This window comes from Amia ocellicauda, chromosome 11 (genome assembly GCF_036373705.1).
Source record: "Amia ocellicauda isolate fAmiCal2 chromosome 11, fAmiCal2.hap1, whole genome shotgun sequence".
In the NCBI taxonomy this organism is placed as follows: Eukaryota; Metazoa; Chordata; class Actinopteri; order Amiiformes; family Amiidae; genus Amia; species Amia ocellicauda.
The window spans coordinates 7,462,320-7,479,987 of NC_089860.1; the positions used below are offsets into that span (position 1 = coordinate 7,462,320).

Consider the following 17,668-nt stretch of genomic DNA (forward strand, 5'->3'; position numbering starts at 1 on the left):
TAAAAATGCAACAATTTCCATTTTTTCTTCATTCTGCATAAATTCCACAAATTGTTTTGCTTTTGCACTCTTCTGATCCAACAGAAAGGTTTCCAACTCTTTCCATAATGTCCAAAAGTGCTCCAGTACCTTGCCTTTACTAAGCCACCGGACATTGTTGTGAAGAAGCAAATCATCAAATTCTGCATTCACCTCTGTTAGGAATGAGCGCAACAAGCGATGCTGCAGAGCAGATGATGCCCTCAAAAAGTTCACAAGTCTCATTACTGTTGTCATGACCTCTGCATACTTTTCTTCAAGACTGGCACACAAAACCATCTGATGAATTATGCAATGATATGCTATTAGGTCAGGGTGATGAGCTCTCAAGTGTGCCACTAATCCCCTCTCTCTTCCAGTCATACATGGAGCTCCATCAGTAGCAATGGAAATAACATGCTTCAGGTCTATCTCTCTGTCTCTCAACATCTGTATCAGTGCTTCATCCCCTCTTGTGTGTCCATGGAGGGCTGTGAGGCCTAACACATCTTCACAGAATTCTCCCTTCTCTTCATCAAAAAATCTGACAAACACCAGAAGTTGTGCGTTGTCTGTGTTGTCTGTGGATTCATCCAAAGCCAATGAAATGCATTTAGCCTTTTTTATTGCAGACTTCATTTGGTCAAGCAAATCCTCAGCAAGGACTTCAGTTCGCTTTACAGCAGTGGAGTCAGACAAAGATATTTGGTTTATTTTTTGTATGATGTCATCTTTTTGAGTTCCCTCAAACAGGGCAATTGCTATTTCATTCATGCATTCCTTCACAATCTCCGAGTCAGAGAATGGTTTCTTGTGCTTTCCTAAGACCCATGCCACTCTTAATGAAGCTTCAGTTGCACATTCTTGTTGGGTGGCTGATCTAACTATTACACTGCATGTTGCATGGTATGATGATTGCAGTTGTTTGATTGTTCTGGCTCTTACCTCAGATTTAAGCGGGTAATTGTGGTCAAAATGTCCGTGCTTTGATGACGATAATGACGTTTCACGTTACCACTCTTGACAATGGCAACCGTCTCGTTGCAAATTAAACACATTGGTTTTGTGCTCCCCACCGGCAGCACAAATGCATAACTGTCAGTCCACTCTGTCTTAAATTCGCGATTTTCAGAATCGACTTTTCTCTTTTTGTCAGGTTTTGAGCATGCCATGATTTTCGCTAGCAAGGAAGTACCGCAGATGGATTAGCGCCTGCGTTGCGAATGACACACACACACACACACACAGCGCGGCCAACGAGTGAGTTGTCCTGGTGATTACAGTTATTACAGCTCCTGATTGGATCTTTGGATTGGACAGACACAGAAGATAGATAAACCACATCTAGTAGGAAAACAATATAGGCGTGAAATCACGCACCAATGAAAACTCGCTTGGATCATGACTAAATTATATAATGTTGATTTTGGCTTCGGTCCAAATTGTATTGCGTCTGGGTCCGGATCCGGACCGTGGTCCGCCTATTGAGTACCCCCGTTCTAGACCATCACGACTGTTTGTATATGGTAGTGCCTCCCCTTCTCAACCCGAACGCACCTAGAATGCCACTTGGATCCAATGCAAATTTCTCTCACAGAAGCAATGGTCTACTGAAACTACATCCATGCAGTAGAAATAATGCCCATCGAGGAGTGTAGTGGAATATCCCTGACCTAATACAATGAACACCCCAAACTGTTCGATTATCGCCCAACACTCCTCCACTCATGCTTTCCATAAAAATGGCTGTGTTTGTGCTTTCCCCTTATGTGCTTGGTGTTGTGCCACTCCCCATATTCTCTATACATCCAGGAGGCTCCCTTCAAGGTGGAAGGTGTTCTATAAAAGATTCTAAATGCAGATAATAGTAACGATCATGAATGAAAAAAGCAGAACATATTGGTGGAGTGAGGATTAATCTTTCTTCCCTGTCAGAGGCAGCATGCAGCCAAATACGCTTTGACAGAATCAAAGAACATGTGTCACTCTTGTAGTGAATCTTGGATGGACAAGGCTACACCACTGCCTAGGGGGTAAGATTTACAGACTTTATACCGTTATCTTGTGGAGATACAACAATCCCCAAAGCAGGCAACTTTTGATAACCCCCAGACTGGCCTTTTTCTTTCATACTGAGAGCTCATCTGCTACCCCCTACAGCTCTGTTCTGATTCTGCTCTTATGCAAGTTAAGTACGGTTGATGTTAATGAGCTCTGACATGTTCCTGAATTAAAACAGGCCCAGCACGTCTCCCTTTACATTTTTTTAAAAGCTTTAAGAGTGAGTGCTTCTTGCTGTGGCCTGATCACGGAGCCCAAGAAGTTTTCAATGGACTACAATGGCTATTAAATGATACTGCAGTGTCAATCATATTCTACACACAGTAACTGTACCCAAATGAGCTCATCTGCACTAAGTGGAACCGTAATCTCTTCTAAATGCCTTATACAATATCTATCTCTCATTTCTACAGCTTTTGTAGCAGAAAACAGCTACCAACTAGGCATGAATGCCATGTTAGAATCAGCCCGATGAGGCTGCTATGAACTGTGGCAGCATTTTCTATAGAGATACAGAAAAGGAATAGAAAAAAAGTGATTTATACAGATCCAAAGCCCAATATGTATCGTTTGTTCACCTTTTTCATTGCTGCTGTTTGAAATCATCCTTGTGGGTCATGCCCCTAAATGAAACCCAAAGGCCATTCGATGCATACCCAATACAGCTGAGCTTCAGCCGGCTCAGTTTTGTGCTCTGTGTTTTGTCCCATTTGCATCCTCTCTCTTTCAAGGCCTCCTGTATTCTCCCATCCCATTGCCTCCTAACATCTCGGAAATGCTGCTTTGCTGGAACACTAGAAAAAGAAAAAGAGAGAACCATGTGCAGACGATATAAAGCCTTCCTTTGATTATTAACAGACTCATTAAAGAGTCTTAAGACAACATGCATTTGGCTCTGTGTGGAGAGTGTCAGCCGAGTTAGGATTGAACTATAATAAAAATACATTCCCCGCAACAAAGATATTGTAATTGTGGTGCATGCACTGTAAAATGAAAAGGCTCTCAGTAGTACTGTGCCACCCATTAAGAAAATCAATGTGTGTGTGAGAATGAAATAACTGCTTAGCTCTTGGGCATCAGATCTTGTTCACTCCATGAACATATTTAACAGGGCAGGTCAAAAACACTATAACAACTTAAATATTAAATAAAGTGTTAAATATAGCAGGTTTACTCTTAACTGCCAGATTTTGTTAATGTACTTAGGTGGCCCTTATAAAAATTGAGTTTTTAAAATATTTGTGTCTAATTTTCCATATATGCGGAACATATTGGTCATTGCACAATGATCACATTTTAGGATATATCATTGAGAAACCTTAAAAATAGAAAAAGACTAAGTTGACTAAGTCATTAACACTTTAACATTAATTAGTAGCAGTAACACTACACCAAAGCATACATTCCTTTATTGCATGTATTCTTTGTTTTCCTATTCTTATATTTAATAATCTCGATTTCCAGCTCTTGGAGATAAATGCTGTCTTGTCCATAAACCAAGAGTTCCCTCGAGTGGTAAAATAACATAATTACAGCCAAGCTTCAGAGGCACTTCCATCAGCCTGGATTTGATTTTCTTGATGCAATGAATCACTATTTATTAATTTACTATGTTAATAAATGTGGGGATTTATTTCTGAATTACAGAAAATTACCACACTAAGCAGAAGCGCATGCATGTAATTGTATTAAGAACATTAAGAAGGAAGAACATTTATATTAGATTAGTTACTCCTTTAATTACTGTCATATTACAGGAACCACTTCAGAATATAATCAATACAATTTGCAATTCAAAATCCTACACTTACTTCACTTTTTTTATTCAGTGTCAGTAGGGGATGTCATATAGCCATCTCTGATTTTCTATCAACATTAATAATAATAATGCTTTATAAAATACATATAATCAAGGACATTTATTTGCCTAAGATTGTTTAATAGATGGCTGGCTTTACCTAACATAGCAAGTTTCCACTGAATCCAATAACCCAGCAAAAACCAACTGCCAACTTACATTCGACTCAATGTAAATCATATTACTTGAGAGCGCAGCAAACGGCCTATAAATAGGATTTCAGACCAGTTGGTCTGGGTCAATATTTTCCACATTATCCTGGAAACCATTTGACATGCAGACACAGCACGAGACAGTATGAACCAAATGGCCTGCGCATTGCGTCGTTCTGCACTAGCCTGGCCTTGAAGCAACTCATTTTGACATTAATTGCGACCCAGTGAGTCACGCAGTTTGGTAGCAGATTCATGGAGACACAAAAAGATTTCTAATATCAAAATCACCAACTGCATGTAGAATATTAACCCCTTTACACAATTGCCCTCACTCAAAAAAGTCACAATGGACACACACAAATAATTACACAAATTGAGATCCAATATTGAAAATCAGCCATGATTCAGCCATGATTCCCTAATTATACATCCTAATATAATCCTAATTATACATGTTCATTTACATGTTTTAAGCATGACTGTTTATGATTCACCAGTGCTGTACTATACTGCACTGTACTTTAATGATGCCATTCACCAGTGAATACCTGCAGAGGAAAGACCGGTTTGAAAGTTTTAATTAGAATTTTGCTCCAAGACAATGACATTTCAGAACATAGTAGGATTTAAAACAGATTAGATAGATTATAATTACATTGTTTCACTTTTCAAGGTCTCCATACAATGCAGCTGTTCAGATCACACAATTCTTATCTTCTCTTAGACCTGCATTGAATTAATTCACTGCAATGATTTTATAGTGACATTTTTACCCTTGTAAACATCTGCATATACAGAACACTATGTTTTGTTATTGTTATTTCAATTGCCTTGGATTAAGACATCTGCTATGTAACTGAACGTCTACTCCTTCGTTTCAGATATATCCAGAGATGGAAGCAAGACCTAAAGAAATATCAATTATCTATTAAAATATCCTTTCAGATACATACATTTTTAATGCAATCCATACTATTTAATTAAAACCACTTACAATCCCACACGTAACGAGACATTTTAATTAATCTTTAAGCAAAAGCTACCAGCTGCTTTTGGAAGGAAACCAATATGATTTCATATTATGTTTGACTGAAAGGCACTTTTGCATCTTTGTGATACAAGAATGCTTTTGGTTATTGTTCCTAATGATTATAAATGGCTTCAGTGACTCAGTAGTGGAATTCATTCACTTTTATCAGATGTTTTCTCTCTTAATTGAATCTACTGCCAACAATGTAAACACATTATGCTTTCCTGAGAAGGTTTTTTTGTTTGTTTGTTTTTTAGGGGTCTGGTGTTGAAAGGTATATTGTAATGTTAAATACTACAAAAAACAAACATAAAAACAATCATGTTATGTGAATATGTGAACCAGCTCACACTGGTGTTCTGTCATTTCAATCCACCCGAGATGTTAGTTAATTAAACAGTGTTCACCAAATGTGTGTTCTTTGTAAAATATTTTTATTCTTTTTTTAAGATAGCAGGGTTCTCACTGTTGTACTGTAATCAAGACAAACGATACAATGGAAGAATCCAGTTCTCCATTTTCGAATGTTAACAGCAAAATGGGAATAAAAGTATATAAGCAAAGCATAATACAATGCGTAAGAGCACGGTAAAACAAAAAAATGTTGTCAAACAGATTAAAACACAACATAATTCAAAAAACAAAACATTGCACATTTTCCCATCCTGGCTGTGTATGGTAAATGATGGGATTGTGACATAATTTTAGTTTTAGAGACTATTATACTATACTACAGTATTCCCAGTCTGGTTGATTTAGTTTGTTTTTAATATTGGAGAACATGACTATTACAGTGTTTAGCTTAATGAAGGGTGTACTTCAGTGAAGAGGCTGATATGAATTTAACTTAAATAAAATTAAAAACATTAGAGCTATGAAAGCAAGAGTTCTAAAAAAAACATTCTGAAAATCTGAAAAAATTAAGAAATACATGATAATAATGATACTTATTTTGTATCAAAAGCAATGTATAAAGGCTCAGAAAGGCTTGCTAATGCTTTGCCATGTTCATAAAGTTTCCAACTGGTCATAAATAATATCCTAGTTAAAACCCAATATTACAGATAGAAGATTAAATGGATAGAAGAATGAATAGATTATTTGAATACAGTCATTTAAGTCATTACTACATTTACATTCAATGTACACATTTAATGCATCATGATAGCTTTCAAAAACAGTTCCTCAAAGATCAGAAAGAGGGCAGCGTTGCCACATATACTTATACATACATAAGTACATACATACATTATAGACATATGATCAATATAAACAATACATTATATCTTTAAGAGCAGCATAAACATTTGAAATGTTTATCATGCCTGATATGGACAATTCTTAAAGCTCGATTTGGTTTGTGCGGTTGGCTGGTTGAGGAAGTTATATTTAAATTTGCCCCATAACAGTAATGAAAACCAGCCAGGGGGAACAAAATTGTGCAATTGTGTTTGCTTTAGTAAACATTGTCATTAGGCACACCTTTTTTTTACAGGCTGAAGTTCCAATATAAAATACACCTGGATTAGCAATCCAGTCCATAATTCTGTGTTATGCCTTCTATGGCAAAGGTTTCATTTGCTTTAGAAAAACCTATTCCCCTTTTTCCAACATTTCATTTCTGTATTTGAATTTCACAATTTCCAAAAAAAGCAGCACAAGCTTGTGGCTCTCAAAACCTCTGGGTGAGCCCTAGCACTAAAATGCAGGACTTCTGACATCACCCATCAGAACCAATTCAATCTGATTTTGAAACATTGTACAAATATGCACACTGGCACCCTGTGAAACGGGGGCTTCACAACCTTTTTTTGGTTTTTTGTAACTTTGTTACAATTGTGATTCTCCTTCATAGATCCTCTTTGGAACAATAAAATTAGGTATACACACCCCTGCTCCAAAAAATGATTTATCCAACTGGCACAACTATGGCATGGTTTTGGGATGTGAAGACATTGGCTTCAGTTTATCAAGGTAACTTGCCTGAGGGGTTTGAATATAATATAATATAATAATATAATGTCAGATCACCACAAAAAGATATGGAGTGATCATCTAACTACTTTATGTAACTAGTGCATATACACATGACCTTCTTTGGACAATGCGAAAGAAAGCCACATTTAAGGCAGGGAGGTTATTTGACAGTTCCAGCTTCAAGACAAACCTCACAGTTTGATTATCTCAGAAACAAAATATATATACAAAGTGTGAATACATTCATTTAAGGCTTTAAAATTAACTGAGCCTCCTGTCAATTACATGTAAAAAATATAGTTCACATGTGATAACAATCAAATCCAGACTACATTAGGTTGCCAAAACAGGCAGAGAGAGAAACAAATACTAAAATAAAGAAATGTATGTTTCCCTGTTTCCTTCCAATAATTAAAAATTGTTGTATGTTGAGAAACACGATGTGCAGTCAAGCAATACCGTGGCTTGTCATGGGATAGATTTAACAGTGTTTTAAAGTAATAAAACTGATGTAATAACAATAAAATACACCTTTATATTAATTAATAAATTCTGATGACATTGGGGTAAAATGGTGTACATACTTATATGTAAAATAAATATATGTAAAAATAATTCAACTTACTGAACTTGAATATATTACTAATGTTGTTATTCATATTTGCATTTGTGCTGCAGATATCCCAGCTCCAAACTTACGTGCTTGAAAGGTCTAGTTTGAAACCCTAGATTTAGGGTGACTTTAAATCAAAACTTCCCAAAGCCATTAGTTTTCTCAGGGATGCTCTTTATAAAACGCCAATAAAAAAAAGAACAACTTGTTTAAGAAACAAACAAACAAAAAAACAGCCCTAAAGAATTTCAATTTCTCTAAAAATTAAGTATGACTTAAGAAACAGAGCAGCTCCAAAATATGCATAGATCTGCTCATTAAGGCACCATAACAATGAAGAAATGTCTATCAGCACAAAGTCTCGCACCCCCCATTCTGAGAGCAGAGGCTGCAGGAGTAGTTGACTGCGTCGCTGATGGTGAGGAACACGCTCTCCACAGCGCTGTCCTCCTCCAGGTAGCTGGCTCTGCGCAGTGAGTCCAGCACGGTCGGGTTGCACCGGGCCAGGAGGACCCGCACGCCCAGCTCTGCGTAGTCCTTGCGCACCTCCTTTAAAGCGTTCACTCCAGGTGTGTCCAGAAATAGCACCGGGCCGCAGTCTATAACCAGGGTGTGGAAGCTGGGGCGAGAAACAGCGATCGCCCCATCTTTGGCCCTGCTCTGCCCATCCTCTTCCCCGGCTTCCAGTTTGGCCTCTCGCTGCTGCTTCCTCTTCTTCTTCTCCAGCTTCTGGTGCAGAGACTTCTCCTTGACAGGGTCCAGGCCCAAGCGCTGGTACAGAGCCTTCTTGAAGAGCGCTTGGTTGGCGTAGTAGATGGGCGCCTCAAAACGGAAGACTGTGACCCCGGCCTGCGTCTTCAGCCCTTTGTAGGTGCCCAGGTCCTCGTACAGCTCCTCCTTTCCCGCCCGGCCTAGCTCTGTAGCCGTCGCCCTCTGGGTGCGCGCCAGGACGCACAGCGCCGAGAACAGCACACCCACCAGCAGCCCCAGCTCGGTGTTGAGAAGGGCCGAGGTGGCCATGGTGACCAGCCAGATGCTGGCGTCCACGTGGTTGACGCGCCACATGCGGGGCACGTCGGCAAACTTGCGCAGCGCCCCTTTGAGGTTGACTACGATAATGACGGCCAGCACACACCTGAAGACAAACCAGAAGCTTAGTGACAGGATTCAAGGGAAATAACCAACATACTCACACTCACAAACACAAACACACAAAATTGATACAAAATTCATAGACCATTTTTCAGCTTGCGGGAAGAGGCCAATTTAAAAAACGTTGTACATAGTTCTAGCCTCCTCATCTTGTGTGTTTTTAAGTTTTCTGTGATCCTCAACTGCGTATTAATGTCTTCAAGGTTTTAACATCAATATATTACAAAAATGTTACAAATAAGAACACATGATATAAGAAAGGATGTTTTCCAGAACAGTGCTTTTCAAATACAGGCCGCAGTGCTCTTTCTCCAGACCTAACACAGGTAATGATAGAAAGGTTGCCATGAAGCCTGCCTGCTAGTGACCAGATTTGAAGAACACTGCTGTAGTGGATTGGGTTCACTTACTTTTGCAGGGAGAAGAACAAGGGTGCGATGACCAGCAGCACCAAGAGCAGCACCAGTGCTGTCACCAGGCCGGACAGCTGTGTATGGCAGCCAGTAGACTCTTTCACCAGGGTTTTGGTGAGGGCAGCGCTGGTGGTGAAGCAGCGGAAGAAGGCCGGCAAGATGTTGCAAAAACCAATGGCGTACATCTCCTGGTTGGCATCCACCTCGTAGCCGTGCTTCTTGGCGAACATCTCTGACAGAGAGACGGTGATGGCAAAGCCAATGATGGCGATGGAGAGGGCATCCACAGCCACGTTGGGGATCAGTGACCAGGCAGGGAGCATGGGGGCCTGGAAGCCGGTGGGGATGGCCCCGGCTATGTCAGAACCATAGAGTTCCTGGAAGCGGCCAAAATGGGATGCCAGAGTGGCCACGATAACCACAATCAGCTCCATGGGGATGGGTGCCTTGAGCTTGGACTTGAAGCGGTCATTCAGCTCCTTGGTGGGCACCAGAACCAGCAGGCACAGGAGACTGGTGATGAGGTCGCACACATTGGTCTGCTTAATGTTCTGGAAGAGGTAGAACCAGGTCTTGACCAGAGAGCCCAGACCGCGAGTCCTTGGCAGTGTTATTCCCAGCAGGTACTTGACTTGGGAGGTGAGGATAGTAATGGAGGCCCCAGTGGCAAAACCACTCAAGAGAGCGTCTGAAAGGTACACCGAGACAAAGCCAACCTGGAACACACCCATGAGCACCTGTATAGAGAGGGCCCAGGAAGAGAAGATTGTTTTCAACTGACAAACATTGAAACTTCTCAAAAATAAAATCTTTAACAAAAAATAAATGGCACTTTAGAATGAAAGATTACTGATTTCAGAATGAAGATGAACCACAAATAGCTGTAATATAGCTTGTTTTGTTATAGAACAGATTTTTCAAAGCTTTTTTGGCAGCTGACCATATATTAATTAACTATCAGCACATTACAAATACTCTTGCAGTTCCCACTCTCTATTAGTTTACTCTATACAACCAGAGATGGCAAGCCTTTCCTACATGTATGGTTCTTTATTTTTTATTGAATACAATTTTTACTTTATTGTAAAAGAGCTGTTCAGAGAGTGCCTGTTACTGAACCATCTGAACCACACTGAGACTGGCCAAGAGCAGCAATGCAACAACTGCTTCTTTTATACCACTTAGTGGCTGTGGGGTAGTGGTGAGCATCATTTTAAAGTGCAATATGCAAAACAGTGGTCATGCCTCTCACTTCCCTAGGCTGGGAAGCATAACCTTCCCATAGTTCCCTGCAAATATCCAATTTCACCCCATGAAGGGCCGGCATCTCTGATTTGCTCACATTAGCACAGTTGCTGAGCCTAAACCTTAGCAGAGACATCATTAACCCTGCATTACACCACCACCACCTTTCTCCAACAAATTTTGAAATGTAAAATACTAAACCCAATAAAACAGTATTTCTCCAACAAAGCTTTTACCTGATACACTCCTGCCATGAATGTCACGGTGGTGCCCACCATGATGGCATAGCAGCTCCGGTCGCAGTCTATTGGCACGGTGAAGTTGCCCTCTCCCACCATGGCCGTCCGGTTGCTCACAGTAAGGTAGCCTGCAGCCATGAGTTCTTTATCCACCACCTGCCCCACCAGCAGGCACAGCACCCCAAAGATGCCTACAGAGATGTGGTGTGAGGAGCCCAGCAATGTGTAGATAATGCAGGAGAAGAAGGAGGTATAGAGACCGTAGATGGGGTCCTGACCAGCCAGAAGGGAGTAGGCAATGGACTGAGGCACTAACAGGATGCCCACGATCAAGCCGGACATGACATCCCCTATGATCCACTCCTTGAACTGGTAATTAGGAAGCCAGCTCAAAATGGGGAAGAACCCCAAAATCTGCCGTTTGAGCCGAGCTGGTCCACAAGCACATTGTTTCTTAAGCTTCTGGGTCAAGATGGCATTCCAGTTCGCAGTCTCCTTCTCCCACTCCTCCAAAACCAATGGGCGGTACCGTTTCTCCTCCATCTCGTCTCCCGTCAGGGCCTCCTGCTCTTCATCTGGGTTCATCTCGGCTCCCATCTCTCCTTGAGGGGGAATGAAGTTAAAAAAGACTGCCAAAGCAATTCGGAGTGCAATGCCACTCTCGGCGCAGTTCCTTGCTATTTATCAGCAAGAGCCAGGCAGCACAGGCAGAAGAATAACTAGTACCTGTTGCAATCGGGGGGGCATTAGGCAACTCTGTGGCAAGGAACTGACGGCAATCTCCCACACAGGCAACTGCATTTTCTACTTGTCATGCTTGGGATGGGTTGTGATTACAAGAGCTCCACCACAACTAAACAGGAAGTGGATGGATCTTGGATGGTGAAGAAAAGTCCCAGATCAGAAGCTTTTTTTTTTTTTTTTTTTTTAAATCAGAAGTTGTAATAAAACAGCTGAATCAGTTTAATAAAACAGGTGACACTGGGGGGGAAATATGTGCAAATGACACACATTTTGAGATAAAAGTTCAGTAATCTGTACTTCTGAGCACTAAAAAAAAAAAAAAAAAAAAAAAGCTCTGCTTTTGCTTTCTGTAAAACCCCCTTTCAATTACTATCAGTCTGTTTGCCTGTCTGTCCATCCCCTTATGAAAATGGTAAATGGTAAATGGTTATAAATATAAGTATTTATATTGTATTTTTTTCCAAATGTTGCATAAACATATACCTACTTAAGGTTGTCTGTCCAAAACCAGCATATCAACACCAGCCACTGACTCTGCAACAATCATGATTATTGTCTTGGGTACAACTTCGTATATGTCTGTACATGATGGAAGTGTGTGTTGAAATATATAGGTGATGGTCATTATATATATTCGTTTTGCAGGGTGCAATCTACTCTTCAAGTAGTCTACATCAGGGGTATCCATGGCAATGCAGACACTATTGGGATAGGAAATGTGATGCTCAAACCCAAACACTAAAAACTGTACCATAACAACTGGAGGAGTCGGAATCAAACAGTAAACCGCACGTTTGTTGTCTCACGTAAATCAGATACAGTGAGAACAATTAGACCTTTAACCTTGGAATGTTGAGAAACAATGTCTATCAGTGTGTGCAAAAGTTCAATAGCATTATCTAAGCACTGGAGAAAAGGTTTGTTCTTTAGTGTTTAGTCATGCAACATAATACTCGGTGTGACGTGTACATTGTAGGAAAAGACCGCTACTACACAATGATGAAGTACAAATATGGTGTTCAACGTTGAGTATTGAACTCCAAACTGGAGGTCTTTAAACAAATGGGGGTTATTTTAAATTTAAATTATAGAGTGCCTGTTACTGTGAAAGGCTGTGCTATTATATCTTTTTATTAGCATTGAAAACATTCAATTTGGTGGAGATTTACTGAGATACTTATGAATTAACATGATTACTTATGAACTACAGATGCTTGTAACATATTCAAGCTTTGATTGCAGAATGGCAAAACAAAAGAAAAAAAAAAAAAGAAAAAAAAAGCATTACTTATTTTACATGAGTGATAACATCTTAAAGGTTGCTTTTTAAATGCTGTGCATTCTGGGGCAGAGTTTTGAATGACTTTGAAAAATGCAAAAGCATCTGTCCTGAGAAAAACATTCATCAAGGCTGCTACTGGGAGATAGCAGTACAACAACGGGGCATTTCGGCTGTGCTTTGCAGTACCTGTGACATTTTAAGAAGCTGCAAGAGATCTTTCCATTTAACAGACATCTTCCAGTAGGGATTGTGCTGGTGGCCGTTCTCTACAGAGGCACATCTACGTCTTTAAAAATCATTCACAACTTGCTCTACAGAACAATATTTTTCTAAAGTGACAAGGGAGATGAAACTCACAAGGCAAGGTAAACCTGTTTCCTGTAGTCAAAGCCTTTGTACATCCTGGAGGGATGGTAGGGAGTCTCAGCCAATCAGTAATATTGGGTTGGGTGGAGCAGGGTGAGATAGACTAGGACATATTTCTGGACTGTATGAAAAACTCTTGGGACTCCTGTTGCTCCATAAAATATCAAAGTGCATTTCTTAATCAATAAAATATAAACCAAGGAGTACAAAATGGGTCCAAACAGGCTTTGTGATTATGAACTTTCTGAGCTGCCTACAAGCTTGGAAGTCCTTGGAAGTCCTTGAAAATCTTGCTTTCCGAATTAGGGCAGGCATAACTGCACAAATATACATTCAGATCAGATTTTTAACCACATTTTTATCCCCTAGCCAATTTACGAGAAGAGAGTAAAATCATGGACCAAAATGAGACGAACACAAAAACAAGGCCAAAAGCTCTTATTTAGAGGTCGACATCCTTTACGCCTGACTCAATGGTATTGATTATGAAACTAGTCATAGACTAAGATTATCAATAGCACCACCCCATTATCAGTTATGTCCTGAAGGATTTATGAGCTAATGTATTGTTCCTGAATTGAAGAAGAAAAAGAAAAATGTTCTTCCAATCAAATATTGCCATCTTTTTCACATAAAGCTTTAAGTTTTAAGGAAACTTTTAAGAAGTGTTCTCTCCATCACAGTCATTCTCCAGTTCCAAACACACATTTGATATAGCATGAGGGTGAGGTTTAAGAGCTCAGTTCTCACAATTATACTAAGCATTCAAAGACATTATTATTTTACAAAGTCTGCTTTTGTACAGTGAAAAGAGTGTCCAGAATTAATCTGCTTGCTTTCTTATGTTTCTCATCATTTCAAGTTAAGTCTCTCTAAATTAAAAAAGGTGATTACCTTGTGTTTCAGTATTTGCAGGTCTTTACATAAATAAAAAACGAGAATTTTATTAATGACATAATTACAGATTCTATTCAAAAGCACTTTTAGTATTAAGCACGTTGAACTTAATATCTTATTGTACTTCAGCTCTAAACAGACTCTTATTATGTATCCACTTAATTAAATTGTTCTCTGTTAATCCAAATCCCATACACACTGAAGCATTATGGGTATTTCAAAAAGAGCACTATGTTTTGAGGAATGGAAATTTCCAATGCCTTTGGAAATTTCAGGTATAGCTTCTCTTTATTTTTTTTTTATTTTTTTTTTCAAAAGGTCTGAGAGGTATGTAAAGCTTTTTTAAGGTCCCACCAAAAGGTCTCACAGGAGAGTGTGCACCACAACTCACAGAATCTCCTACAAAGATGTGGTCTTACTTTAAACTCTTGGGAAATACAGCTCTGAAGCAGCGTTACAACCCCGTGTTCCTGGAAAGCCACAACCTTAACAAATGTATGTATAACTCTTTAAAGGGTTCATATAAAATCATTAATATCATATTAAACACCATTTCTTAACTGTCAGGAATGATCCATCCTTGCAATTGCAATGAATGCACACATAACTGGGGGCCTGCAGACTGTGGTTAATTTTGGCCCAGAGACTTGTATGTCAATGCAGTCTCTCACTATACTGTACTCACTGTGTTTGCACGCTTTTCCAGCAATGACCTCACAAGCCATGCAAAGAGGATTAAGGGATCTCTGGAAATATTTTCTACAGGACGCAAAATCATAAAACTTCTAGACACAGAGCAACGGCCCAGACATGTGGGTGATAGGTCTGTCCAATAGGTTAGGTTTTACTGGAATATAGTGACATAAGTCATGTTATCAATTCTGTATCCTACAAAGCAGCACGTGTGCTCTGCAGTGCACACTGTATCAAGCTCTCCCGCAGGGAAACCTCATTTATCAAACACAACATCTTTTAACTAGTTCTCTACACTAGACTGCAGAAGATAAAAGTACTAAGCAAACAGCATGGTAGGTGCCAGAACCCCTGTCACCAGATAGTCACAAAATAGTTTCAGCTGAAGAAGACCTTCATAAACTGCTGCCTACATAGCACACAATCTTCTAAGGTCTAATGCTGGCTAGTATAGAGCCAACCAGGGTGCTATAAATATATTGAATATAATGAGCAGTAACGTTTTTAGATCTGTTGTTAATTGTGGCAGTGCCTTATTCTGGCCTTAGCAGGTTGTAGAGTTTTAGTTTGTATACATATTTCAAATTATATATAAGTTACTTCATTCAAAAAGTCACTTAGTAAAACCCTCAAAATGCACATGTTGCAACATTTGTAGGCATTCCTACAGAATGATTGAGGGTGACCAGGCCCAGGGTTGCCCCTGCCTTACCTACACCCCAGGACACTGTAATCTATTCAAATGCACACTAGAATCACTGAAGACAGTGGGAAAACAGCTACTAAAACGGGAAGATATATTTTACACTGGAAAGCATTATGAATGAAGTAACAGGTTTGTCTATTATTATAGTGGGACTGCTGTTATAAATCAACAGCGAAGACTTAAGTCAGATTAGGAGCAAGGGACATTTAATTGTATTTTTTTTAACTAGACTGATCACTCATACACTCATACACACAGGCAATTTTCCTATTACGTCACCTTACAAAATGAAAGGCGTCAACATCAGTTAACTACTTAAAAAATAACTAGCTGCATTACAGGTCACTCATAAGTCAATTAAATAATTATGACTACTAAATGCAATCAAATTATACACTGTGCATAAACTGTGGATTTCTATACAACACCAGATAACTTGACATGCATGAGTTTTTGGGAACTATGTGTAGTCTGCATCCAGAGACTGACTTACTGATCCCACACAACCGCGCTCTGTTCACTACAGTGCGTCCAGAACAAGCCTGCTCCTGTGCTCAGAACAGGAGAGTCACACTTCACGATCAATTTATTAGAAACCATCACCCGATCGACCGTCGATGCTCACCAATCATACTTTACGATCGTACAAATGAAAGGAAAAGAATGAAGGAAAAAAAAAACACGAAACGACATGAAAAACTTTCTATGTTCTGTGTGAAATCCAGTAGTCTCCATAAAGTGATGAGGATCGCGTGTGTTGTGTGTGCATGTGTTCAAAGTGCTCCCACCACACCGGCAAAACAAAAGTACCCCCAGTGGCGATAACACTGATGGGTTGTTATAAGACTGATGATGAGTGGTGTTTCTCATTTCATCCATTTGATTTCATTTCACCCGGAGCTTGTTGGATGTGGCTACGTGTCGTACTGCGTTCATGTTTGTAGTTATAAAGGGTACTACTGCCAGCGAGGAGACTAAACCTGTTACACCAGCACATTTCTTTTGCAAGTAACTCAACTTTCAAAGAGCACAGGCGAACATCACTACAGAGACACTTACCTGAAGTGCCACCGTGTCCGTTTATTGGCGAGTAGGGGATCTGGGTGCAGGGTGGTTCATTGCTCATTACCTAGGATCACCGCGGAGGTAACTTTGCATTTTCAACTTCAGCAAACGGGAACACGGATGGGACAGCTGAAGGCAGCCATATAACCCCTGTCATGTGACATGAGAGCCCCGCTGAATATCAGCCTACATGCTTGCTGTACTGAGTAACATTGCTCACTGGTGTGTGCGTTGCTACCCTGCATTTGGCCTGAGCACAAGATTAATGCCTATAGTGACAGATCAATATATAATCTTGATCAGTCCATCTTTATTTCGTATAACGCCCGTCGCTGAGTTGACGCAGAGCGCTTTACACATCACAAGTTTTTACAAACTGTATACGCATATAACACTTGGATTTAACAACCTAATGCATTTAGAAATTACAAGATTTTCAAGTTTCTCTTGGGACAAAAAAAAAAAAAAAAGCTCTTGGGACTTTCCAGATTAAATATAATTATGTTAATACAATGCAGATAATAATGTTAACTAACTTTACATGTGCAGCTCCGTTTTCCAGACAACCTACCCTCTCTGTAGAAGTACTTTTTCAACCTACAAACTATTCCTAAGTGTATATCTTGGTCATTTCAACAATAATGTGGTAAGAGACTGTTTTTCATGTATCTTAAATATACATTATTTGTATGATTCTCTTAATTACCAGTGGCTTAATACATATATAAGCCCAACTAAGTGAACCATAACTGTTACAATTGTCTCAGAATATAATAAAGATTTTGAAAATAAAGTAAGGACAAAGTTAAATAAGGTACATTAGCTTCTTACATTCAGTAACAGAGGGACAGACCGTATTTTTGATGTTTTGGGTTTGAAGATAATTAATGGGGGAAAAAAACTGTCCCTGCAAAAGCAGAAAAGGGTGAGAGATTCCAAAAATGGCATGAAATACATCCTACATGGTTTATTTCGCATTTAGCAGCTATGATGCGATACAAAAAGGCCTTTTCTCCAAACCAAAGTTTCCATTAAATGTGAGAGTGAAAATGAGGAAGAAGTAATTCCACAATAGTTACTGCCCGAAACATTCTTCAAACAGAGACAATGATGAAATATATTAGTCAATAAATCCAAGACAGTTGTGTATGTGG

At 39.6% G+C, this 17,668-nt stretch overlaps 1 protein-coding gene across 2 annotated transcripts; it reads right to left on the reverse strand.

Annotated features, from left to right (window-relative positions):
* Nucleotides 1-5,539: 5,539 nt before the first annotated feature.
* Nucleotides 5,540-16,691, reverse strand: slc26a2 (solute carrier family 26 member 2). Of its 2 annotated transcripts, none has more exons than XM_066716492.1 (4): nucleotides 16,509-16,691; nucleotides 10,759-11,360; nucleotides 9,275-10,014; nucleotides 5,540-8,847 (listed from the first exon to the last, which is right to left on the reverse strand). In XM_066716492.1, the coding sequence occupies exons 1-4, from the start codon at nucleotides 16,573-16,575 to the stop codon at nucleotides 8,061-8,063; spliced, it is 2,196 nt and encodes a 731-aa protein (XP_066572589.1). In that variant the 5' UTR covers nucleotides 16,576-16,691; the 3' UTR covers nucleotides 5,540-8,060. The 2 variants fall into 2 exon arrangements, with proteins under 2 accessions (XP_066572589.1, XP_066572588.1); XM_066716491.1 differs by having other exon boundaries at nucleotides 10,759-11,363.
* Nucleotides 16,692-17,668: the final 977 nt, after the last annotated feature.